At 52.4% G+C, this 25389-nt stretch overlaps 7 protein-coding genes across 8 annotated transcripts; 3 read left to right on the forward strand and 4 right to left on the reverse strand.

Annotated features, from left to right (window-relative positions):
* Positions 1 to 1625: 1625 nt before the first annotated feature.
* Positions 1626 to 4145, reverse strand: NCU00375 (hypothetical protein; the record flags this gene model as incomplete). Its single annotated transcript, XM_952168.2, has 6 exons — positions 1626 to 2707; positions 2841 to 2947; positions 3084 to 3171; positions 3430 to 3458; positions 3781 to 3809; positions 4132 to 4145. The coding sequence occupies 6 exons, from the start codon at positions 4143 to 4145 to the stop codon at positions 2600 to 2602; spliced, it is 375 nt and encodes a 124-aa protein (XP_957261.1). The 3' UTR covers positions 1626 to 2599.
* Positions 4146 to 5416: 1271 nt separating this feature from the next.
* On the reverse strand, positions 5417 to 9057 carry NCU00376. 2 transcript variants are annotated; one of them, XM_011395524.1, is made up of 5 exons: positions 8637 to 9057; positions 8233 to 8479; positions 6758 to 6867; positions 6605 to 6706; positions 5417 to 6550 (listed from the first exon to the last, which is right to left on the reverse strand). In XM_011395524.1, exons 2-5 carry the CDS (start codon positions 8236 to 8238, stop codon positions 5602 to 5604), a joined length of 1167 nt encoding a protein of 388 aa, XP_011393826.1. In that variant the 5' UTR covers positions 8239 to 8479; positions 8637 to 9057; the 3' UTR covers positions 5417 to 5601. The 2 variants fall into 2 exon arrangements, with proteins under 2 accessions (XP_011393826.1, XP_011393825.1); XM_011395523.1 differs by lacking the exons at positions 8233 to 8479; positions 8637 to 9057 and having other exon boundaries at positions 6758 to 7736.
* Positions 9058 to 9499: 442 nt separating this feature from the next.
* NCU00377 (LMBR1 domain-containing protein) lies at positions 9500 to 12246 on the reverse strand. Its single transcript, XM_952170.2, has 2 exons — positions 11809 to 12246; positions 9500 to 11739 (listed from the first exon to the last, which is right to left on the reverse strand). The coding sequence occupies exons 1-2, from the start codon at positions 12114 to 12116 to the stop codon at positions 9849 to 9851; spliced, it is 2199 nt and encodes a 732-aa protein (XP_957263.1). The 5' UTR covers positions 12117 to 12246; the 3' UTR covers positions 9500 to 9848.
* Positions 12247 to 12820: 574 nt separating this feature from the next.
* NCU00378 (aldehyde dehydrogenase) lies at positions 12821 to 14905 on the forward strand. The gene is made up of 2 exons (XM_952171.3): positions 12821 to 13325; positions 13383 to 14905. Exons 1-2 carry the CDS (start codon positions 13054 to 13056, stop codon positions 14749 to 14751), a joined length of 1641 nt encoding a protein of 546 aa, XP_957264.2. The 5' UTR covers positions 12821 to 13053; the 3' UTR covers positions 14752 to 14905.
* A 348-nt stretch (positions 14906 to 15253) lies between these two features.
* Positions 15254 to 17849, forward strand: NCU00379 (hypothetical protein). The gene is made up of 2 exons (XM_952172.2): positions 15254 to 17487; positions 17591 to 17849. The coding sequence occupies exon 1, from the start codon at positions 15446 to 15448 to the stop codon at positions 17459 to 17461; it is 2016 nt and encodes a 671-aa protein (XP_957265.1). The 5' UTR covers positions 15254 to 15445; the 3' UTR covers positions 17462 to 17487; positions 17591 to 17849.
* A 1886-nt stretch (positions 17850 to 19735) lies between these two features.
* NCU00380 (hypothetical protein) lies at positions 19736 to 21856 on the forward strand. The gene is made up of 3 exons (XM_952173.2): positions 19736 to 20574; positions 20681 to 21151; positions 21224 to 21856. Exons 1-3 carry the CDS (start codon positions 20035 to 20037, stop codon positions 21668 to 21670), a joined length of 1458 nt encoding a protein of 485 aa, XP_957266.2. The 5' UTR covers positions 19736 to 20034; the 3' UTR covers positions 21671 to 21856.
* A 17-nt stretch (positions 21857 to 21873) lies between these two features.
* On the reverse strand, positions 21874 to 25341 carry NCU11180 (patatin-like phospholipase domain-containing protein). Its single transcript, XM_001728455.2, has 2 exons — positions 23649 to 25341; positions 21874 to 23584 (listed from the first exon to the last, which is right to left on the reverse strand). The coding sequence occupies exons 1-2, from the start codon at positions 24739 to 24741 to the stop codon at positions 22065 to 22067; spliced, it is 2613 nt and encodes an 870-aa protein (XP_001728507.1). The 5' UTR covers positions 24742 to 25341; the 3' UTR covers positions 21874 to 22064.
* Between the last annotated feature and the right edge of the window lie 48 nt (positions 25342 to 25389).

Raw genomic sequence — 25389 nt, forward strand, 5'->3', positions numbered from 1 at the left:
ATGACGACAGAAGAATGTCTCCTATGCCACCACCGGAGCCATGAACCAATCTTGTTCACCACGTCCACTGGGGCCTCGAGAGTTCCGTAGTGCATAGCAACCTCGAGTCTGGCCTCGCGATATGGAGCCTGGGAGTATCAGACATGGGGACACAGTGGACCGCTTGGTTCCTGGCTCCGTGGGTTTCGTACCCCCGATCTCGCTGTGTCTTTCTTCATCCTTGGGGGGAGGGGGTGCAGCAAGCGGCAGGTAGCAACGAAACAAGCAAGGGAATCGAGCTCATGGGATTGGGTAACATGTGAGTAGCTCCGCATTGCTCGCTACCATGGGGGTGACCTGAACGGCTGTCCTCTCGTGGAAGGCCGTTGAGGGTGTAGGTCGAAACAGTCCTAGATGCGCCCTCGTGGCGGCAAGTAGACACAGCTCGGCAGGTATCGGTCTAGGGCACTTGACGCTGCGCTGCCATTGAACGGGTGTTGTCTTGGTTGCTCACGTTGCCCACTTGAGAGGCGACCAAGGCGACCTGCGACCACCTTTGTGAGGTTTCTCCCACCCTGGATCTATTTAAATCCACTGGACGGGAACGGGGACGGCAAAAGAGAAGGGGGCTGTGCGGCCAGGAGCGGAACGAGATGCCAACTGCAGAAGTATGCAACGGCAGAAACGAAACAGACAATGCGCATTGTGCATATTGGGAACGAAGAATGAAAACCGACAAGTTGAAAGTGAAGAAGTTGTTGTTGGTGGGTGTTGCAATCGACCAGATTCCTTCCATAACAATCCAAAGTAAAGTTGGAAGCTGAGGGGGGCAGCCACAATTGGCTTGGCACGTATTCATGTGCTTGGTCTTGGCACGTAACGGAGATCAGAGTTACGGTATTGACTGTGAAATTGTCAGCCAGCGCCAGGCGGTAGTAGTACATAGGTGAGGCGACAGACCCGCCACTTGCCGGTTTGCGTGCGGATTTCGACCAGTGGGCCCCTAGCTTTCTTTTATTCTGGGGTCTGCGCTAGTCCATCGCCCATGCTCTTATTCAACTTTGTAAGTTGTTTCATCATGCGAAAATCACAAGCAAGGCCCAAATCGGAAGGGACGAAACCGTGATGGGGACGGAATCGGAGCATATTGAAAAGGGACGACGCACATGGCTATCACGGATGGAAACGGCAGCCCCAGTAATCTGCCGGGACGAACAGCATGGGGTGGAAGAAAAAAAAAACCCTGAACCGCGCCGTCCTGGTCTGGTGACGAGTCGGAGCGCCAGAAGAGCCAGTCACTTGACCTTCGGCGCAAACTGCCCATCGCGGGATAACCCAAGATAAACGAGAAAATTCACGCGACAATCAACCTGATCTGACCTCGTCGTCGTCCTGGCCATGGACCTTGATCACCTGGAGAAGCCAATTGCATGTTTTCCGTTTCGCAAGCATTACTTGTGCTGCGACCTGCGCGTCCATGGGACTTGTCCTTGTCGATATCCTCTTCCTCCATTCGAGGACCAAGACGCCTCGTCCCTTGACACAATTTCACTGATTACACACCCTCACTCCCCTCAAGCCCGATGTTCCCTAGCTGCTACAGCTTGGCTCGGCCGAATGAACTCGGGGAAATGACGGGGTAAAAACGGGGGTGGTTCTTGATTCTCATCTCCATTTGTGTGCTGGGCTAACTGGGAGGACGACTGCAGGGCCGATCTGTTCTCACGGGACTAGCACCGCCGATGTGTATCCAGTCACATATCCAGCGCGGCGGGCGTGAACGCGAATCTGAAGCACGACTGCATCATACATCCAGTGAGAGAGCAAGCCGAGCAGCCGTTGACTCATACCCAGCACCGCGATCAATATTAGCACGGCGCGACGACGAGGCTATTGGACCGCCGGAAATATTATATCCTTAACCTCGAACGGTCAGCCAGGACCTATTGTAGTTGGCTGCAGGCGGACCGACCATCGGGCTATGACAATACCGGTGGCAAGCCTCTTGTTGAGCTCCATCTCTCAGTGAAATGGCGGACTCTCCAGCGGCTCAGGTCGCTGTCTGGTGCGTTAACCCCAACACCACCAGTTGGAGTCCTCACCACGATAACTGGAGGATGGCTTGAAACTTGAGGCCAGCGAAGGGAAGGAGAGGTGGACGAGCCGTACGTGTACGTCACACGCACGACACTTCCAGCATATGCCCCTTTCAGAGAGGCTTCTCGCCGTACCTAGTCAGGCGATGTGAACAATTAGTCCGGACACGCTTATACCGAACCAGACCCAGTGAGTGTCCGGACTTTTGTTCAAATCGCCTGCTAGAACTAGTGTAGTGTATGGACGCCTGTCCACGAATAACACCGGCTACATGTTGATCAACGAGAGCGGCGAAATCGGCAAGGTGTGGAGGTGTGGCGCAGGCCTGGCGAGCTGCGTTTCATTGGGGATAGAGGAATGCAAGACGCGTCGTGCGCGTTTCAATGTAAAGATCCGCTCGGCTTTGCGAACACTTTTTGGTGGTCGGTCGTCAACCAGGCGAGCCAGTGGTCGCAAAAGGGTCGTTGGAATGCCAAGCCATGACGTCATAGGTAGCCCCTCTACTACATATCAAGACGGACCTTTAAGCAGTGAGCCCTAGCCACATCCATGCGGAGCTGAAGATGGCCTCATGGAGAGTCGGAGTCCTCACGAACAACTCAGCGTCCAGCGCATGCTGGTGACTCGACAGCTAGGACGGTGGGTATGGGCGCTGGAGGTTCTCTGGTTTTCCACAAACTTTTTCAAACTTTCCAGGGCTGTCCATGAAGCAAAAGCTCTTCTATGGAGCGGTGTGGCTGCAAGTGCCGAGGCTTGAAACATACATTTTCATCCTGGCTGCCTGCGCCTCGATATCTTCGGAGCTCGGCAGCACCACTGGTCACGGTGTCAATCTTGACGGGGTTTCCTCCACGTTGAGATGAAAAAGCCCCTGCACGGGAGATCGTGAAAGAAAGTGTGTGTTGGACTTAGAAACCTTAGTTCGGATATATCCGAAAGGGGAAAAGGGCAACACTGCGTATCTGTGAGCATCGCTTCGCTTCGCTTCGGGATGGTGGCCAACTTACCGGCCGGCCGGTAGGTGGGGCTGCCGCGGCGGGGCGGGAGGCAGCCCTTGACGTGGCAGCCGCCGATGCCATCTCTTTTCCGCCACAACTACGGTGACACTTCTCGAAAGTGTCGCTCGTCCGATGTCACTGCATACGTAAGCATTTCGGTTTTTGCGCCTCATTCTCTGAACTTGAACGATTTCCAGACTTCAGGGTCCAGGGTCCAAGCACATTGAGTGATATGAAGTATATTTAGATTTCGGCCGCCGATTGTGTGCACTAACTCATTGCCACACAAAACACACCAAATATCGTTAGTTCATACCCCAACTCTCATCGCGCACTCCATGGCAATGCCACATACGTTCGGAAGCGATCTATCTGACTGGATCACTATTGTCTCCATTAACTCAAAGTGGTTGGTCTAGATCAACTCCATTGTGGTTGCTTGGGTTCGGTGACCCGGGGCGCTCGAGACCGTACACTACAGAAACGGGGCAGTGACGGGCTTGGCCGTGGAGTCAGGCCGCTGCTGTTCCTGCTCGTTGCTCTCTTGCTTGATTTCCCTCGGTCAAGCTAATGCTGATGCCATCGGTAATCAAGACCAACTCAAAGATGGGGGAGGGGGTTGAAGGGGGGTGTGGAACTATACGATGTGCCCGACGAAGAGGAACCCCGGATCGGCGGCGACATCGAGAAACTCATCATCACTTACAGCTGAAATCAAACATTCGCCCTTGCTTCCTGTTCGTAAGCTTGCAAATTAACAAGTTGACAAGTAGACAAGGCAGAGCTGTATGCCTATTCAATTGTCATGCTGTCTCTCAGTGATGCGAGGGATGTCAGATCATCAAATGAGAAATAGGTATTCCGCCTTGAAAGCATATGCCAACCTGTCATAATACAGACAGACGGGCAGGACAATGTGATAAAACGTGGTTAGGCCGTTCGTTCGTTCAGAACATTGCTTGTGAGTTCTACCAGTGTCTTACTGGCAAGACCGCAAGCCACGAAGGCGCAAAGGACAATGACTGGGTGCTGCTGCCTACCTAAACTTAGTGCTCACTCCCTGCTGCTCATGTTGACAGATGTTGGCGTTGGCGTATGTTTGGGAAAAGAGTCTCGGTGGTGTCGGTAGGTATCATTGGCGAGTAGTGTTTCGGTAAGCTATTTGTGAGAGATAGATGGGTGGACTGGTGATGACATAGTTGTCCGCATATCATGTGATTAGCATAGATACATATGCTCGGCGAGGCGCTCTTGAGGAAGAGAGACGGCGGCGAGGGTAGAGAAACAGTCAAAGATGCGTACATCGCCGCTATGGAATATATATCAGCCGGGGGTTCACTATTTATTGACTAGACATGCGTCCGCTGCTTTTACTCTGGATAAACCGTGATAGTAAGTCGTCTCAGAAGACCAAAGCAGTCCAGGTAGTTACCTAGAAGAAGACATTTCGTTTATTGAAGTCAAGGGTTGCAGCAGAATTGAAAACTACATTTAACTCATCTGGGCTGACTTTGAATCACATACTTCTTAACTCTCTTCCAGTCTAGGCTGAAACCACGTATTATCTATTGTAGGTCTCGCAAAGTACATCTTTAGAGGTACTTCAACTGAAAGGGGAGACTGTGAGAGGTATTCAAACAGATATCGCATTCCTCTGCAAAGCAAAAGACACGAAGTCTAGTGAGTTCTATCAAGAATACAACTTGCGGTCTGGAAGACAGCAGGGCAGGAGGAACCCAAGGTGGTGAACTTGGTGATCTTATGATGTTTCTCTGTATATTGTACTTGCTACTTTCTCCGTTCAACTCTACTATCTCAACTCCTTATAGTCAAACGTCGCGATGCACCCAGCCAACCAAGTACCATCCGTCATTACACTTCATTTGAATGTGCTGGTTGAAGCCTTCAAAAGCGTGGCCAACAATCAGACCGGATGCAGGTGGTTCCTGCCAGTCACCATGTTCCATCTCCGTAATCATTAAGATGGTAGTTGCGATGGAAGAGTTCGGTCTATTACCACCCACCGCTCCTGCGACATCGGTCGTGAGGTTCTCGCGTGAAAAATGATGGAAGGCACGGCAGATGCGAGTTGGGTATCCGGTACCGGTATCAGTTACTGCGTAGTGTGGGCAGATGATGCATCGCCCAAGAGAAGAGCAAGCCAACATCTTATCATTTCGTAATTTTGACCGTCAAAAACTGCAAGTAGCCACAGAAAGTCCCACAATGATTTTACATGTAAAGTGTCTCTTCTTTGATAGCCTAGAGAACGCGGGACTTTCTGAATTTATGTGTCAGTATACCCACACACTCAGCTGTTGATTCGCTGCCGTTGCGTTATTGACAACAGTAGTAGTTGGAGCTGACTATAACAGGATAAATATGCTTGTTTTTTGTATTCTTTACATCAAGGACAAAAGCCAGGATATAATTCTTCATCAAGGTAGCCTCCCACGCCAAGCTTCTTTTGTTTCTCTTTGCTCATCTCAGCATTTCATTGACGGCCTCAAACAACCGGATGAAATCCCTAACGACCATCACCCACCACCCCGTGGCCATTCATCACCCCATTCCCTCCCACAGCCGTAACACCCCCTGGCACGGCTGTCGGCGTCATCTTGGACTTTGTAATCTCAAAGAACTCCGTCAACCCCTTAACAACAACGTCCACATTCATGTTGATCTGCGGCATCTTCTCATAGCTGCCCTCCTTCATGATAGCCACGAGCGCCAGGAACCTATCCACCTCGCGGAGCATGATAGGACGCTGCGCATCCGCCAACACCATGCCGCTCTCAGCCCATTCGCACGCGACCTGGTCCTCGAGTTTCTGCTCCCAGGGAGGGCCCTCGAGGCGCTTGCGCCACTCCGGGGTCCGCTGCCAGCTGCCGTATACCTCGGTGAAGTCGATGATGACGTCCACGTAGTCTGAACAGATCTCGTACGATGCCATATCCTCGGGCGTGCTGTCGGTGGCAATGTAGATCTTGGTGTTGACGTCGAACAGGTAGGCCTTTTCGAAGCGGCAGGTCCGGCATAGGTTGGTGAGAATGGCCTCGAGCTGGCCGAGGCGGGGGATCAGCTTCTGGATAACTTTACTAAAGGCTTCGAAGATGCTGTGGTTGTAAATACTGGTGAGGTGGAAGTTCACCGGTGCGTTCTCAACCCCTTGGTCCGACAGCTCATCCTGGATGCGGATGGTGATGTCGCGCTGGATGTCTAGCTTATAGTCATCGGAAAGGCCGTCGACTTTGTGGATAAAAACTTCGATGTTGATGTGCTGGTAGCTGCGCTGTAGGTGGAGAATAGTGGCGTTAAGGCGTGCAACGGCTTCGAGATAATCATCTTGGGCGTCAATGACCCAGATGAGAGCGCCAATCTCGCCGAAAATAGCGTCCATATCAAAGGGGAAGGCGGGGTTGTCAAAAACATCGATTTGTCCAGGGAAATCCCAGACTTGGAACTCCATAAACGAGCTGTGATCAGTTTGTCAGAAGAAGAGACCGAAAAAGGAAGGGAAACCTTCTCACTTTAAACTATCTTTTTGGATCCTGGCCGTTGACTCCAAGAATAATGTCTCATTTGGCGGTAGCTTGTGAAAAACGACGCTTGATATAGACGATTTTCCACTCCTGTCCATGTGTAAGCGCAAGTCGCAATTGTGATACGCACGACTATCATACCTTCGCTGCCCCATTAGGAGAAGACGGGGCTTGCCCTTGGCATGAGGGACTGCTATCGGTTCGGGTACCTTGACACCATCTTTGAGATTTTGTTGAACTCGTTGTCGATTCTGCTCATAAACACGATGAAGATTTAGCATTGCCCTACTAGGACGCCTGGAAACACATGGTGGTCGTGGCTCAGTGCTGGGATCGAAGAGAGCTTCACTGCCTCGTCTGAAAGCAGATGCCATGATGAAAAACGCCAGTATGAGGGTAGAATGAAGGAGCTGTGATGACTTGAAGACCAGGTATGACGACCTCGAAACGGATATTACTCGTTGAGAAAGGGAGGCCGTGTAAAGTCCCTTGTGTCTCGGCGACCGAAGCGACACTATCGACAGCGGTGATATGGACAACAGACCGGGAGTATCTCAACAGCTGAGTATCGCTGAGGCACTAGCTTGTATGTCCCCTTGTTTGTTTGATCATCCAGGGGTAGCTTCTCGCAGATTGGGTACCAAGAAGCACAATGCGGTCCAGACATCGATAAGTAGCCGCTCGAGTGACGACAGAAACAGGGACGGGAAGCCGTTATTTGACGCGTTTATAGCCATTCCCATCAAATGCCGGTGCCAAGCCCAAAGTGACAAGATGACGCTGGGCAACCAGCCTCTGTGTTCAAGAGTTCCGAGTATAACCCAATTTTTGGCGAACCTTGTTGCCTTGTACTTTCGGAGCAAAAGACCACCTGAAATATGTGTCAGGCGTTGCTGACGGAAAGATACGGGCAAAAGGAAGAGGTGGCTCATTTTCCAAGGTGGTACAACGACGGAAATGGCTCGGCACATACAATGACCGACAGCCATGGCGACGAGGTGACTGGCCGCACAACGGACCAAGAAAAACAAGTCCTTCTGCAAACTATTGGAGTAACATATCCAAGGGATGCAAGATGGGACTGGTTGCATGGAGTTTGTCGGAGATCGCTGAGCCGGCCGGTCATGTGGTGACTAATCTTGGTTTGGCGTGACAAACTTTCTCAACGTCCAGACGGCACCTCATCCATCTCTAACCGATGCCGCTATCCTCCCTCAAAATCCGGTATCAAAGAGGAAACCTGAACCAGACGGGCGGTTTCGTCTCCACTGATCCTTCCCCCGAATTTACTCTGCGGGATAACGACGGAACAAGATTGATGACCCGAGCGGATCAGGGACAGTGTCATAGAATGACACCACCACGGTGTCTGTGGAACATTGGAAAGCCGAACACACCCATCTGCAGATACAAATCGGTCGGTTCCGTGATCCCCATTGGCAGGCAGACTCTCCCAGTGTCCCAGACCGGCAGAAAGACGGATAGACAAAGTTTCATAGTAGTAACCAGGGTAAGGGGAAGCGGATGAAAAGGCTTGACTGGACAATGGTAAAGAACAAAAAAAGAAGCAAAAGAAAAAGAGCAAGAGAAAACGGCGTGTATCTTGTTTTGCTTACCTCCATGTTGAAGTCAGAGCAGCTGCAGTGCTGCCGCTACCCTTGCTGGTTGGATGGACCTGGATCGTGGTAGTAATAGAGAATTTCAGTTATCCCACGGGCAATGGCCCCTCAACTTTGCTTCCCGATCCGTCCCTAGTCCAAGTCTGGGTCCAGGTCCAAGTCCGTAGCCGCTCGGATTACCAAATTAGGTGGTGGTGAAGAGTCGCTTTGTAAGTGCTGGGCAAGGGAACACCGGGCAGTCGGTCTGGCAAGTAAGAGTGAGTAAAGAGCGGCTGTGTAAACGTAAACGAGATGAGAATGCCTCGCCGATGTGAGATGTATGAATGTGCACGCGTGTACTCGGTGAGAGACGTTGGGAGTCGGGGTCGTAAGGGGCCGGTCTGATAGATGGTCTGACTTACCTCTGACAGTCAGCGGGACTGTCAACGGTCAGTCAACCCTTGCCTTTCCTGGTCAGGGACAACCGGTCGTGAAGGGTAAACAGACGAAGAAGCAACTTGAGACTGGATGAGGTTTGAAGAGGTGATGATGGGCGAGGAGATGGTGAAGGACAGTAGGAGTCGGAAGAAGAGGTGACAAGTCGGAAGAAGAGTGAGGAGTTGCCAGGTCGTTGGGGGACGGCTGCCGATTGGAGTGAGGTTGAAGTATGTCGTCGACGTTGGCGAGGCAAGATCTGGCTGGCACCTAATCTCGCAACCTCGATTTTCAATGAATTGTAACAGGTCAGGTAGGACGACGGAGGTGCATTGGCGGTTGCATTTGGCAACGGTTGCAGCAGCGAGGAATGCTAGTCGCTGAATGCAGCAATCGCGGGCGCCGCCGTGCCCAGGCCACAGCGAGCAGTGAGGCGGGCACAGTTGCGACGGGCACGGCGGCAGTGTGGATACGCCTACGGGGTACCGCTTCCCCGCGCTCCACTATACCGCCGGCAGATGTGGGGTACAGGGTAGATAAGGAATATCCAATTTTCAATAATTCCCGGTACATCTATCGATAGCCCGCTGAGTCCCCGGGGCACCATATACAGAGAAAGTATGGCCTTATAGATGAAGGATGAAGCATGAATTTATATAGTAATGGTAGCTCTAACCAGTGTAAACACGCCATTACGACACCCAATGCTCTGCAGTTCGCGGTCGAGATAACCCCGAGAACCCCATTCTTGGCACCGCTAGTGTGGGCAGGTGGGGCACTCGCGCGATGCTTCACCCCCACTTCATATCACTATCCCATGTATACACATTTATACAAATATATTTATTTCTTTGTTTCTTAGGCTCGTCCGACGATCTCACCACCTTGATAGCCTGTTCAATTTTCATCAGGGACTCTCAACCAACGCATACAGTCACCAGGAGTAGACACTTCAGCTTCTACAGTTTTGAACATCCTCATGTCTGTATGAACAGAAAAAAAACACCATCTCTTGGGGTGCACCTTAACCTATCCGTGCCACACTATACATGCTTGCTTGGTATATAAACTGAACAGAAAGGCGAAACCAAATGCAACAGACCCGTAGCCCAAAGCAATACTGAGAAGAAGATGAAGAAGCGTAGGAACACCTCCACTCGGTCAAAGAAGGAGAGGGGGGGGGGGGGGGGGGGGGCTGCTCAGAGCCTTATCCTCCCTCCTCCACCACCACTGTTGCTACTCCCTCCTCCTCCAGCACCACCTCCAAACCACCTTGTGATATCCGAAAAGTTTTCGCTACCATTACCCGCAGAACCGGCACCAGCACCACCACCACTACCAGCATTGGTGTCTCCGCCCATCCATTTGGGCTTTGGAAGATCAGTCAACCACTTCGGTTTATCCATGGTATCAATCGTGTTCTTAAGCCTATGGCCTAGCGCCTCAAAGAAGTTCTCGTCATCATCCTCACTTGCCAACGTCACTTGCCTTGACGCCGTCCCAACTCTCCTGGCCGAAGTGTTTGCCAACGGCCGCGTGTTAGGCGACGTTGCGAGAGGGGTTGTAGGGTTCCCCGGTAATGGGTACGGGGTTGAATTGGCCCGAATGGTCAAAACGGGAGCAGCCCGCGACTGCGAGGAAGAAGATGAGTCCGTGTAGTGTGACCGGCGGCCGCCGCGGATGGCAGCCGACGAGCCGTTGAGTTCACGTTCAATGAGATCACGGCCCTCACGCCAGGTGCCGGTACCAAAATTGGCTCCAAACTCATCGGATTCCAGAGTGTCGAGGACATCACCGCCAAAGCCAAGCGCTCGTTGAATCTTGCCGTAGAGCCCAAAGAGGGTGAAACACACAGGGACAAGGATGAGAGCGGGGAATAAGTAGTCGAACCACTTGCCAAGGGGCGTAAGGTTGATAAGCTGGCCGAGAAAATCGTAGAATACCGTGTCTTTGTAGACGACGCCGAGGAAGGTCATGAAATTGTACGTGAGTGGCACGCTGAGGCGAGCGACTTGGCTGGCGTACCAAAACGCAGACTCGGGCGCCGTATTACGACGAACCAGTGCCCGACCGCGCCAGACCTTGACTTCGGTAATGGATATCAAGGCGGCAGCGCACATGTACACCATCCAAAGGGCAGCAATTACTTGACCGGCAAGCCCGATCTGGCCCTTGTTACCGACGTTGTGGTGAACAACAGAGTAGCGGATGACCGAGAGAACTGGGAAAATGCCCTTGACAACTTCGGACCACACAATACAGACTGACGCGAGAGCTAGCAGGCCACCAAACGCAAGGTTAAAATAGGGAAGGACGTAGTAATGGTAGAGGAAGCGAGTATAGGGGGTTAAGAGACTGTGCCTGTCCCAGAAACCGGAGCCTGGGGAAGGCGTACCAAAGTCCAGTCTCTTGGAAGCAACCGAGTCGATGATGGCTTGTGTTCTGACAGCGTCGTGTAGAAGCCTGTTCCAATCGTTCAAGTAGCGAGAGCGGGCGTGCTTGGCCCTAATCAACTGTCTCGTGAGATCGGCCATGTACTTTTCCGTGATTACCGTGGGAAGTTTGGTCCTGACATATTCTCCGGAGCCGCGGACCGCGCCAGACGTGCTTGCGAGTTGTGACTCTGGAATGTTAGTGAGGTCGACCAACTCTTCGATCCAGTCCTGGAAGGTCTTCGCAGTTCCGGTTTTGCTGCGCTTGCTGAGCTCCGCCACCTGCATCTCCAGATCATCCAGATTCATCTGTGCATCCTCCATCTGATCATACACCTTGGGAGCCTGCGTCTGAATCCTACGCAGCCGTCCACTGATGTCGGCGTTCCGAAAGAGTCGACGGGGGATAGCGACCAGGCCATGCCCCATAAGATAGATGGCCAGTACGAGACCCCAACAATATGCGAGAGCCATGACAGTGCTCTTGAGCGATTCGGAGAAGCCACCATATGACCAGAGGACGTACAGCAACCCCAAGATTCCGGAGCCAAAGACAATGGCATAGTACTGGGCGTTCGCGCGAAGCGAGTCTCTAAATTTAGCCTGGGGATCGCGATAGCCGGAGTCTGAATATTCGCCGAGGATGGGTATGATGAACCTGTTGGTACGTTTGCGTTAGCCTTCCAGTCACGCTAAGACTACCTAGAACATCAAGCGAGGCACGCACCATGTCAAACAAAAGGTTAGCCAGTAGGCGATTCTCCAACAGACGCGCAATGGACCGCGCTCCAGCCAGATTCCCCGAGCATCAATATCATCAACCATGGCGCTCGAGGCCAGGTCGATAGGTACCAACAGTACCATGCTTGCGGGAAGACATAATGCGAAGAAGATGGGGACCAGAAGGTAGGCGGGCGTTGTTCGTAGCGGAAGATAATGTCGGAGGATGAGGAGGACGATGACCGAGATGACGAAAAGCGCGACCGAAGCAAATACCTCGGAGGCCACGGGCGATTGCGTCGTAGCGAACTCCATCACGAGAGATGGTTCAGTTAATGTTGCGCATAGTCTTTTCGCTAGGGGTCGTCAGCGGTGTGTTGATATCTGCTGTGGGAGAAAGTTCCATGACTTTTCCCCTCTGGCTGATTTCCGAGGGTCCTAGACGCATGTAATAGTGGAAGGCGCCACAAAACGTCATGTCATATCACACCAGTGCCCCTAGCGGCAATCGATGCCCGCTTACGGCGGCTGCAGGGCATTGCAGTGCATTCCACTTCCCCTCGTTCCCTTTCTGGGGAAGCGACAGGGGGAATTACAAACTGAATATCGGGACCAACTGCGGGTCATTACTTCCATGTGAACAATCTTGACTCATCCTTCGTTTGTTCCTAGAGATAGTTGGAAATAGCTTCGTTTCCATCTTTCCGTCTTCTGTGTTATCTAGGAGTTGCCTTTAGCTAAGGCATAGAATCCTCCAGTTTCATCAGGGACACTGCTGATGAAGGAGCATCAAATCGCCAAGACGGAAAGCGAAAATAGTAAATAGGTAGTGTAGAACGGGAGATACTTGTGTTATTCGATAAACATAATTCTTCTGTATCACTACACCTCACTACTATATACTGCGTAGAGCAGCATGGAATGGATGGACCCTGTTTACTGTCTTAGCTCAAAGAGGGAAAGAAGTCCACGGCACAAGATACCATGGACTTCATTGCTATTGGCCCGCTTGATCTGCGCTCCGCACTCACGATAAGATGTAAGTATTGACCCGGGTCGGGGTGGTCCAGATCCTCCAAGAGATCCGACTTGGCGACAATGTCACTGCTTCAACTGGGAAGGAAGTGCAGTGACGACAGTGTAACACTGCACGTCCCCTCCCCCGCCTCATCACTCGTCGACGACAAAGCTGAGGTGAGGGGTTGAAGCCGAACGGTAGTAGCAAAAGGAGGAAACTCGGGTTACGTATAAGATGAACCTCTTCCTCCGCCCAAGTCGCCCGGGCTCTGTTCCCCTATGGAGGCACTTGTATAAGACCAAAGGAAAACAAGTCTATCACGTCCAGCTCTCTTTACGAACTTTCTCATCATCTTCGCCTTTCTTCACTAACATCATAAAGCCCAACATGGAAGTCGAGCTTACGGCCCCCAACGGCAAGAAGTGGATGCAGCCACTGGGCTTGTTCATTAATAACGAGTTTGTCAAAAGTGCCAATGAGCAGAAGTTGATTTCCATCAACCCAACGTATGTCTCAAATCCCATATCACTCACTTGACTACGAGTACTAACGATCATCCCCAGTACCGAAGAGGAGATCTGCTCGGTATACGCCGCAACCGCCGAGGATGTTGACGCCGCAGTATCAGCAGCCCGCAAGGCCTTTAGGCACGAATCATGGAAGTCGCTATCCGGCACTGAGCGCGGCGCCCTGATGCGCAAGCTGGCCGACCTAGTGGCCGAGAATGCCGAAATCCTAGCCACCATCGAGTGCCTGGACAACGGCAAGCCGTATCAGACAGCCCTTAACGAGAACGTGCCCGAAGTGATCAACGTCCTCAGGTACTATGCCGGCTATGCGGACAAGAACTTTGGCCAAGTGATTGACGTTGGCCCCGCCAAGTTTGCCTACACGGTCAAGGAGCCTCTCGGCGTATGTGGCCAGATCATCCCCTGGAACTACCCGCTAGATATGGCCGCCTGGAAGCTGGGGCCAGCTCTCTGCTGCGGCAACACCGTGGTCCTCAAGCTGGCCGAGCAGACTCCCCTGTCCGTGTTGTACTTGGCTAAGCTCATTAAGGAGGCCGGCTTCCCTCCCGGTGTGATCAATATCATCAACGGACACGGCAGGGAAGCGGGTGCCGCACTTGTGCAACATCCTCAGGTGGACAAGATTGCCTTTACCGGCAGCACCACTACGGGCAAGGAGATCATGAAGATGGCTTCCTATACCATGAAGAACATCACCCTGGAGACTGGCGGCAAGTCACCGTTGATCGTGTTTGAGGATGCCGACCTTGAGCTGGCGGCGACATGGTCACACATCGGCATCATGAGCAACCAGGGCCAAATCTGCACAGCCACTTCACGCATTCTCGTGCACGAGAAGATCTACGACGAGTTTGTCGAAAAATTCAAGGCCAAAGTCCAGGAGGTTTCGGTACTCGGCGACCCCTTCGAGGAGAGCACGTTCCACGGACCTCAGGTCACCAAAGCGCAGTATGAGCGTGTTCTGGGCTATATCAATGTCGGAAAGGAAGAGGGTGCCACGGTGATGATGGGTGGTGAGCCGGCTCCGCAGAACGGTAAAGGTTTCTTTGTGGCCCCGACTGTCTTCACGAACGTCAAGCCGACCATGAAGATCTTCAGGGAGGAGATCTTTGGGCCCTGCGTGGCCATTACCACGTTCAAAACGGAGGAGGAGGCGTTGACGCTGGCCAACGACAGCATGTATGGCCTGGGAGCGGCTCTGTTCACCAAGGACCTAACCAGGGCACACAGAGTGGCGCGGGAGATCGAGGCCGGCATGGTCTGGGTCAACAGCAGCAACGATTCAGACTTTAGGATTCCATTTGGAGGCGTGAAGCAGTCTGGTATTGGGAGGGAGTTGGGAGAGGCAGGTCTGGCACCTTATTGCAACGTCAAGAGTATCCATGTAAACCTGGCGGCATGAAGGGCTGTATCAGTTGACATGTCATGAATTTGAGCGTAACCAAACTATCTCATCACAGCGTTATACAATTAGTTACCTGCACTAGGGTGATAGGATGATAGATTCAACCCCTGTACACAATATATCCTGTATTCTTGATGATGCTGTTTCACAGCGTTGCCTACCTTATCATTGCCGTGGTGGTAACCTGAAGCTCCTCACTGTTTGGCAAACCCCGCACCGGACTTCTCCCCCATGTTTGCAGACTGAGCTCTAACCTTTTCGAGGTCTTCTTTCCTGGCGGCATGGACCCAATGCTCTAGCGATTCCAACGAAGACATATGACGTCGCAGGCGCATCTTTCAGTGTGCTAAATGCACTGCGAATATGCCATCTGCAGCGTCAAGACGTCCACTAAGCTGGCCCCACATGAGATCCCCAGGGCGATGAGCATATTCTGTTTAGCCTATTAGACTAGACCGCATCACGGGCATGCAACCAATTGAATCAAGGTAACTCTGACGTTGTCTTCTTACTCCTTGACAACACAATCATCATCATCGCTTTTTGTCCGCCTCAGCTGAACTAAACTCGACATAAATCCTAGTTGCCTATAATTCTAATCCCCATTCCCGCGCAACCAACGGGTACAAACCCGAATTAAAACACACGACCGAATTCGACACTATCTCAACACCCAGCCGATATACATACGATGGTCCCGATCCCGTCTGCGGAACTGCGCACCTCATATTCCCTTTACTCCCTCGAGTTCGACCCTGAAGATGCGAACCGGCTCATCGTAGCCGGTGGCGGTGGGCCAGGTAACCATGGTGTAGGGAACAAGATTACTGCCATCGACGCATCACGCCCCGACACCCTCGATATTGTATCCGAGATCGAACTCAGTCGCGACGAGGACAGTGTCGCAACTCTCGTCGTCGGTCCCCGGAATAAGGACTCGATCCTGCTGTACGCTGGTGTTAATTCGAGCGCCGAAGACGTCGCCAAGGGCAAAAACGAGCACTTCCGCGTTTTCAGCTTGGACCAGCCATCCAAAGCCAAAGCTTCGTCTGAGAAGCCCAACATCACCGAGCTCTCGCGCACTTCGCTGTTCGCAACAACGGAGAAGGACACATACCAGAGAGTGCTGAGGTTGTCCGCGCCTTTCCCCGGGTCCGCTCAGGTCGGTGCTGTCGCCACAGGGTTCTCCAAAGAGCCAGAAATTGCTCTCTTCGATGTTCCCAACATGGGCGCTGCCACTCCCAAGCTCAGGGGTAACCTTGAGCTGGTGAAGGAGGCTGTGGACATGGATATCATCCAGACTGGTGACGATAGCTACCAGCTCGCTTACTGCGACGAGTACGAAATGCGCACTATGAACATTGGAAAGGGCATCTCGGAAGGGCCCAAGCTGGTCTTCACCATGCCAGACGAAGCGGCCGTCACCGGAAACGCTAGGCCCTCGTTCCGATCGGTGCGCTATCTGACCCCGGACTTCCTCCTCGCCGTTGCCAACCTTCCCAAGGGCGGTGGCGTGGTTCTACACGGATTCCGCATGCCCAAGAACGACAAAATTCACAACAAGCTCAAAGAGAAGGAGGAGGAAGAAGCTAAGAAGGGTAACGGTAGCGCGGACGGTACGGTCACCACCGAGGGGGGCGCCAAGGGAACCGCGGACGAGACGGTCGTGGCTAGAAAGGTGGAGGAGCCCAAAGCAAGACTATGCATTTCCGCGAAATTGCCAAGTTCTGTCACACGTGCTACCGGCCTGGCTGTCCGCAATCTTTCTCCTCCTGCCTCGCCAACCGCCAAGCAGGGCGACGCGCAGTTCGTCATCGCCGTTACTGGCCAGGACAGCTCGATCACCATCTACACCCTAGACCATCAGTCGGTTGCCGACATCAACCTCATTGTCAATCTTTTCAAGGTCACTACCTTCAAGAACGTTCACAACGGTCCCATTTCCGGCGTGGCCTTTTCCTACGTCGTTCCGCCCGCCGACTCTAACTCGGACGAAAAAGCCGTCGCAAAGAAGGGATCCGTCCGTCCCGAGTACGTCAAGCTGGCCTCCATCGGCTCCGTCGGCAATTCCTGCATCGTGCACTCCCTCCCGCTCAAAAAGTTCGTCGACAAGACCGCCCAAACCCGCCGCGGCGGCGCTCCCCGTGCCGCCCGCTACGTTCTTGCCCTGAAGAGTCAAGCCCCCTCACCCAAGGGTCTCCTCTTCTTCACGGCCCTGATCACTCTCTTCATCGGTATCTTTGTCCAAAGCTTCCTCGAAATCAAGGGCTACTCCAGCCCCATGATCGGAGCCAGGAGGTTCGCTCCTGTCAGCTGGCAGCAGAATCCCCGTTACGGCGCTGGCCAGGGTGTGGTTGGCAATGTCAACTACGCGAACTCCGAATCACTCAATTCTGACGGCGTGCACGGCTTCTTGGCTTCGCTGCTGGCAGATAAGGACCTCAAGGTGCAGGATGGACAGGCGAAGAAACTGATTTTAAACGTTGGAGCCAAAGACGGGATCGTCCAGGTTAGTGGACATGACGCCGAGGTGGATAGCACCGCGCCGACACCGAAGGAGTGGGATGAGCTGCACGAGACGCAGAAAAAGGCTTGGAAGGAGAAGTTGAAGGCGGCGGGCCACTGGGGGGAGGGGATGGGGGAGACGATTTTCAAGAACATCCTGTTTGGTGAATTGGGAGCTGTGGTTGGCGGACTGGTTCGTTAGGGATCATGGATTAATGAAGGGAAAAGGTGAGATGGTTTACTAAGTTGGTATAGTTGTTTTCATCACCAATTTTTGTGTTTGTATTGTCATGAATGCAGGACTAATGATGAAGATTACGGATGCGAAAAGGAAAAGCATATTCTACCTGCCATGTCACAGCCATTGCCTGGTTATCGCCCCGGCGCACACAACGTTCTCGCAATATTCCACAACCCTAGGCTCCTTACCCGTCGTCGTTGTGGGTGTTCCCATAACTTGCCTTATCCTTATATGCTTCTCGATATTGACCGTCCCATCTCCGCTACCCGTGTGTCATACCCCTTTATCTTTCTCATAAGCCGACTCGGTCGGGCAAGGCCGCAAGATTCAATCTATTTGTATCAACGCACTGCACGTTTCTCCCTTGCAGTAATGTGTCTAATGGGTTTAGGTAGTGTGTCCTGTCCCTCGTGCGTACTGCATGTCTTATCTTTATTTTCTTGCCCAGTGCTGTCTCGGTTCTCGGGCGGCTCGCTTGACCGACCGCGCTTCAAACTGGAAGGAGAGGAAGAGATGAGGGAAAAGAGAAACACGCACTGACGTGACACTCGTGATAAAGCGCCTTGTCTTGTCTTGGGGGCAAGCTCTCAAGAAAAGCTCGGAAGGGATGCATTTGGACCGTTTGAGCCGTTGAATCCCCCGTAAACTTGTCAGCTACTACCGGGTTGTTGCACAGCGCAAAAGGGGCCTGCGGGAGTTACTTGCAATCCCAACCTGGTTTGATTGATGCCAGAATGCAGAATGCAGTGACCCGTCTTGCCCTTTTCTTCCCTTTTTCTTCTTCTTTCTTTTTTTGTTTCTTTTTTTTTTTTTTCTTTTCTTTTTGTCTTCGTTTTTTGTTCTTTTTTTTTGTTTGTTTTTTCCTTTTTTTTTTCTTCTTTAAGCGCTGTACAGACATACGCCCATCATTCATCAGATTGGAACATGGGATTACCTATGCACCTCCTCTTTAGAAAAGAGTAGAGAGACAGGAAGCAACTCTGGACCCTTTTACCGACCTTTCCCAAATGCATACTTATACGGTCCGCCGTTGCCGTTGGTATGGACTGACTGGACACAGCCCCGGTAGTACCGATGAAGTATCACCACACAAACTGTTTCCCCGGCATTACACAACAGCTTACCTGTCTAGTACATTATCTCGCCTCCGCCCATCAATGTACGACCAGAACATCGAAGATCCTGGTATGCCTATCCAGGTCATAGATAGGTATGTAGGTGAAGAGCCGGCCGGAGCGGAGCGAAGACCTGTATCGAAGAGGATTCTGTACTTTCTGATAAACCTTTTTTTTTTTTTTTTTTTTTTTTTTTTTTTTTTTTTTTTTTTTTTTTTTTTGACACCGAGTGGGCCATTTTATATCTAACTGAAAATAACGCAGCTCCTGGCCTGGGGAACATCTGCACAACTTGATTGACTGATACTGCTTGACTTATGACAGTTGCGGATATCGATGACCCACGGCACGACAACCGCCCACTATAGCTACATAGCCGTTCGTCGACCATTGTCCAGTCGGATGATGGGCGAGGTAGGTACACCTGATCATACGCTTGGTTGCCGGCTTGCCTGCAGTAAATTCTGCTTGCTTTTCTTTTTTCTCGTTTCTCAATACGCCCTTTATGATGTGAAGTACAAACATGGATGGATGGGTTTCATCAGTCACAGTACCGGTGTATTAGATCGGTTTTATGTGTGGACGGATGGAGAGAGGATGTCGAAAAGCGTAATATGGTCTGGTCACTCACAACCACTTCTTTGGAAAAAGAGATCTTTCCAATCGATTGAATCCAATGTTTCTTCCTTGAAAGTTATCCTCCCCTTCTTGTCTCGCTTTCTTTTCTCACTTCCTTCTTCCAGTTTTTCCCTTCAACCTCACTCGTATGTCTCGAAGTTGTCTCACGTCCAAGTCTAAGCCCTGTCTTGTACGTACACTCACTTTTTGTTTCTCCCGGCGATCGGACCCTTCCCATGTTGATACCAACTAGTACAACGGGTGGTAGCTTCCACTTCGACCACACAATTAACTGAATTGGAACGTATATGGAAGGAGCAGAACGAGAAGGGAGGTTACGCCTGCCCCTCCCCGCCTGTTTGTTTGTCCCTTCCGTTGCCTACATTCTGCACCCTTGACTTCTCGAGTGGCGGTGGTGCCAAACCCCTTCGCGGGTTATACTCTTTGTTGGCAATATCTGATAACTCGTTTTCTTCACCGTCCCAATTCTGCTACCATCTTCCATCGTTTCACTATCTTACCAGCTATCAATTTGCACTATTGCTTAGTGATTAGCTTGACCCGACGGCTCAGCAGACGGCTAATCTTTGGAAGGACATGCAAACTCCAAAGAGAGTGGGGAGGAACGAAGCTATTCACAAGTCTGACCTCTGACGAGCAAGTGCACCTATCCATCACTTACTTTGTCCAGTCGGAGCTCGTGTTTCAACATCGATTACAACAACACTAAAACACTCTTACATGTCCACCACTTGAGAGAACCGTCAAAATCCTCCCAATTCTTCACCACCTCCCTCAACAATGGCCTACCAACCGACTTGTCCCACGGCTGCCGTCCAACGGCCTCAGACGAGCACCGGCCCCGGTAACGACAGCCCACTGCCACCAGTCCCCTCAAAGGACATCAACAGAAGCAAACACAAGATGTCCTTCTCCGAACACAAGGCCCAGCAGGTACCAGGTTCCACCAGTTCGGACTGCGATACCGTCAAAATACGGCCCTCGAAAGTCACTCCTATCGGGGACAATGAAAATGGCAACATCAACACAAACCAGGACCAGGACCAGGACCAGGATCAGAATATTAACCGGATCATGCGAGACATCAAGCGACCACCTCCCGGAGACGTTACCGTCGCGACTGGGCCCAAGCATTCAGAGCAGAAACTGTCGAGTTCATCATGCTCATTCTCAAAGCAGACATCAGTGGCGGAACTCAACAGGCAAAAGAGTACTCTCAACTTTTGGGAGAGCGCTTTTTCTGTTAACGAGGTTAGTCCGGCCAAGGAGCGGATACGCGGTGATGCCCTGGTTATGGCGGAGGTTAAGACGAATGTGATTGTAGGTCTTCCCAGCGTCTGCATCGACCCTATTGTGTTTTACACTTCTTCTTTTTCTCTCCCTAGTTGACTGACTGATTGATCCACCTACGTTTGACACCACCCAGATAAGCGACGAGTTCACATTCATAACGGAGCTTACATATCACCTCTCCTCCCGGTACAAGCGCCCAGTGTCCTCTATCGTCGTCACCCTCCACCACGGCGCCTGCATGTTATTCGGCGGTACATTTGACCCGGCGTATGTGGTTTCCGTTTCGACCTTACCGAGCCATCTGCAGTCGACCACGAATAAGCGGAATGCGGCGCTGATTCAGAAGCATATGGAGGAGGCGATCGGGGTAAGTCCGGCGAGGGGACTGTTGAAGTTCATCCCTGTGGCGGAGGATTGTTTGGCGAACGGCGGGATGACGGTGAGTGGGGAGATGGAGATGGCTGAGAAAGGGGTTGTTTTCGGGAGCGCTGGTAGCGACGGAGTGCCATTGTCCAAAACCATTACACCAGGAGCAGGTGCTGAAGAGAGTGGGAGTATTTTGTTGTCGAAGAAGTCAAGGGGAAGGTTGAAGCTTGATGTGAAGGTAGTATTTACCTATTCAACCCATTCAAAGTCGGACGAAGGATATAGAACATAATGCTAACAGACGAAGCAGAAATCCCTAGCCAATTTCAGACAAGCAACCACCGCCCCCGAACCAGAGCCAGCAGACCTCTGTCGTACTCAACAAACTCAAACCAAAGCTCAAACCCGTAGCCACGACAGCCATCGTCAACGACATGGACAACTCACACCACCAACCAGCGCAGAGGATTCTCTTCTCCCGGTTCCCGAACGATTGAGCTCCCACTGCTCACCACAACGAAGTGGGGGGAATTTACCAACGACAGACACGCAGGGGAACTTTGGCTATCCTTCGGCTCCTACTACTAGTAGGCTTGCCAAAGCTAACAACCCAGATCCTCAACAGCAGCATCAACAGCCGAAGAAACGGAAAAGCTTTGTTTCTACCATCTTCAGTAGGCCTGGCTCGAGAGCTGAGCGGCGCGAGGATGGTCGAAACACGGTGTTGCCTACGATCATGTCGGAGCGGAGTTTATGAGCGAGGGAGGTGTTCGATGGTGGTACTAGTGAGGCGCCGAATATGGGCGAGTGAGCTGGTGGCCGCGAGTGCAGAGTTGATGAGAGAGTCTGTTGACAGTCTTGTATAGTTGTTCATTGGGTGGGTTTGGTGGATGATTATGATTACTGGTATTATTGGAATAAATTGGCATGAAGACGCAGGCAATAACATAGTATCATTTGACAAGAATCATGATTTGATGCAATGCTTCAGCCGTAATATGCGTTCTGTCTAAGATATGTTCATATGAGTATGTGCAGTAATGGTGTAAGACTCGCTCTAATGCATTCCCGGCTGTTTACAACTCTAAACCACTTTCACTTCCAGTTCAACTCCATCAGAGTATCAGGTCAATGACCACCTATGTACTAGGTTAAGTTCTCGAATGATCAGAAGCAGCCACCTCCAACGCCCCATCCTCCTCCTCCAGAGCTCCCTCAAAGTACCTATTTCTACTTCCCCCCTCACTCACCCTACTCGTTCCCCCGTCGTCGTCCTCCCCCTCCAACTCCGTCATGGTCAACTCATCCTCCGTACCCGTACTGCTTCCCCCACTCGTATGCACCCCTTCCCGCCCCTTAATCAACAAACTCCTCAAATCATCCTCACTCAAGATACTCTCAATGCTTCCCCTCCTATCACCCGCCCCACCCGAGCTGCTTGGCGCAAGAGGATGTTTACCACCCATCGCATCAACAATGCTATGGGAAGCATAGCTTCCCTCCCCATCGCCCGTAGCAGTAAAGGCGTTCGCGGCGTTCCTCCGATCCCTCGTCTCCCTCCTTCCGCGCTCCACCAGCCTTTCAATTTTGAGTCTGTTCGCAATAAACTTGACCTTGGGAAACGCGCTCTGCTGGCCTTCGTGGATCATTCTCGCCAACCTCGGCGGGTCCGGATCGCTGAGGATCTTCAAAAAGTCGCTGGGGATGCTCTTGGGCCAGATAGTCACTGTTCCACCAAACGTCTGCAGCCACAGCTGGCTCCAGTCCTGACCCAGCGGGCGCGGGAGGAGTTCCAACTGGCGTAGCACGCGCAGCCACTTGGTCAGGTCGAGCTTGATGTACTGCTCGGTAGCGGAGCCGAGGTAGCCGCCGCGCCAGCCGCGGCCTTTGCGGTGGGTTACGGGCTGGCCGACGGACCCGCGCGAGGAGAAGAAGAAGAGGTTGATGTGCGGGTTCACCTGCGAGACGATGGAGAAGTTGACGTTGAAGTGTAGGTTCAAAGACTTGATGGGGATGTCGGTCCGCAGGCTGCCGTCCTTCCATTTGTGTCCAAAGGAGTAGGGTTCGAGGGATCCGTCGCGGTTTTTCATCATCAGGACTACGGGGTTGAGAATACCCGGGACGGCGGCGGAGGCGAGGACGGCCGACCAGATGACGCAGTCCGGCGAGGTGAGGTAGTTGCAGAGGATGGTGGGGGAGTGAGGGTCGGAAGGCACGCACGAGACGTTGAGGATGCGACCGGTGCGCTCGTAGGCTTCGCGGAAGGTCAGGCTGCCGTGACACCACCAGGCGCATTGCTTGGCCCAGTCGACCGAGTCGAAGCGCGCGCCCGTCTTCCACCAGCGCCAGAACCAGACGGTAAAGGACTCGCGGCAGGCGGTGATTTTGTGGGCCAGGGCTGGGTTGAGGAGTTCCTTGAGTTCGTCGTTGGTGCGGGTAGCTACGAGGGCAGCCACGAGGGCGCCGCCGCTGGTTCCGGTAATGATGTCGGGAAGATAGTCCACTTCAAGCAGGGCCTTGACGACACCGAAGTGATAGTAGGCAAACGTTGCGCCGCCGGAGAGGCAAAGAGCTGTTCGGCCGTAGTTGGCGCAGATACCCTTGAACATGACCCTTTTCTGCTCCTTGGTCAACTGCTTGGTGTCGATCAAGAACTTGATGCTTCGTTCCACTGTTTGTTCTTCAAGTAAGCACATGCCCGGGCGCAATCTCTCTTGCGGAGTGTCTCAGCTCACCTTCATCAACGTAGTTCTGCACCAGGTTCTTGGTCCCATAGTACGTCTGACTATATAGCCGCGGGTTCTCGATACCCACAAAGTTATTCTTGACACAGGCCTCAATGAGCGCCTTCAGATCCTCTACCGGCTGCGTTTTCTTGTCATTGCCATTGTTGCCGCCGCCAGCCTTGGTGTTGCTGGTCTCTTCGCCAGATGCAACGCCACTATCGCTGTTCTGGCTTTGGCTCTCCAGCTCCCTCTCAACCTCCTCCGCCTTTTCCCTGCACCTCCTCATTTGATCCCACACCCTCCTCACAGTCTTGCTGTCGTAGTAGGCAAAATCGTTCTCCTCCTTCCACCGCTGGTTCCCAAAGAAGTCGTCCATGTTCCGCGCCGCCGCCACCCAGTCCTTGTAGTTACCCGTCGCTCGCATCGCCCGCCGCAGCTGCTCCCGCCTCCCACGCCATGCGACGAACTGCTCGTAGAAGTAGATGTAAAAGCGGGTGGCGAGGTAGGCCATGCCCAATCCAACGATCCAAAAACTAACAAATAGTAAGAAGGGCCACTTCAGCAGGCTATACAGGTAGCCCTCTCGGGTCTCGTCCTTTGACCGGGTCCCGACCAGAGTGCGCAGAGGCGCCACGCCCTTGCGCGGCTTCTTGTTTTTGCGATCCTTGCCGCGCTTGTTGCGCTTCTCGTCTCTATCGGTCTTGATCACCTTTTCACTCACCGGTGCCCAATCGTTGTGCGCGCTGAAGAAGGTACCCGTGCTGGTGCGGCGATGGTGGTTATTACCTCCTCCAGGAGCAGCTACATCGGCAACGGAGGCAAGGGCTGCGCGCGCTTCGGAATGATCGTAGTCATCCTTGGTAATGTCTAGACTGCTGGGGCTATGGAGACCTGGGCTGTTGAGACGCATAGATGATGCATCGTCTGGTGATTGGACGAAGTCGGGCGCCGCGAGGGCTTGGATAAAAGCTTCGAGGTCGTGAGCGGGTAGAAAATTGGTATCATAGTCGGGAAGCCGTCTGGGGTCAAAGGCTTCTGGCGGGAAACCATACGACTTTGCTGGTATTTGGATGTTTGGTGGGTTGTCTGTGTCGTCGGCCATGACACGGAAGGTGATGCTTTTCTGTCCGCGATATATCAGGTATAATGGCTCAAGTAGCTGAAACAGATAGATGTAGGTAGCTCGGACAAGCCCAGACAGTTGCGATATCAAGACAGGAGGCTTTTCGTTCTGTTCGAGTTGTCGCGTAATCAAAAAACAGCAAGTCGCAAACGAGATTGCGAACTGTAGGGAAAAAGGGACAGGAATCCAAGCACAGTAAACGCTTGGCAGATGCTTCAAGGATCGTCGACGTCGTCACTAAATGATATCGGCTAATGGCCAGGGAAGCATGCGAAGTGGAATCTTCGGCGTCTTGGTCCTGTATATGTAGCTGATGATGATCGAAGCCTTCTGGCTTTTTGATCTTCTGACTGATCCACCCTGAAACAAGCCACAGGGAATGGCTGGACAGAAAGGTGACACGGACTGAAAGAGGGATTTGACGATAAGGGGGTTACAAAGGAAAGAATTGTTCAAGGTGATCGGGATACAACGCTGGTTGCTGGCGCAATGGTCGGTGCTTGATCGTTCTTGATGTCAGTCCTGGTGCCGGAAGCGTTGGAGTTGCGCGGGTCGGGTGGCAGATTGTTGGATGACGTCGGTCGACCCTCGCCCGGAATAGTGTACTGTGTACATGTTTAGTGGGCG

Source organism: Neurospora crassa, linkage group III (assembly GCF_000182925.2).
Source record: "Neurospora crassa OR74A linkage group III, whole genome shotgun sequence".
Lineage (NCBI taxonomy): Eukaryota > Fungi > Ascomycota > Sordariomycetes > Sordariales > Sordariaceae > Neurospora > Neurospora crassa.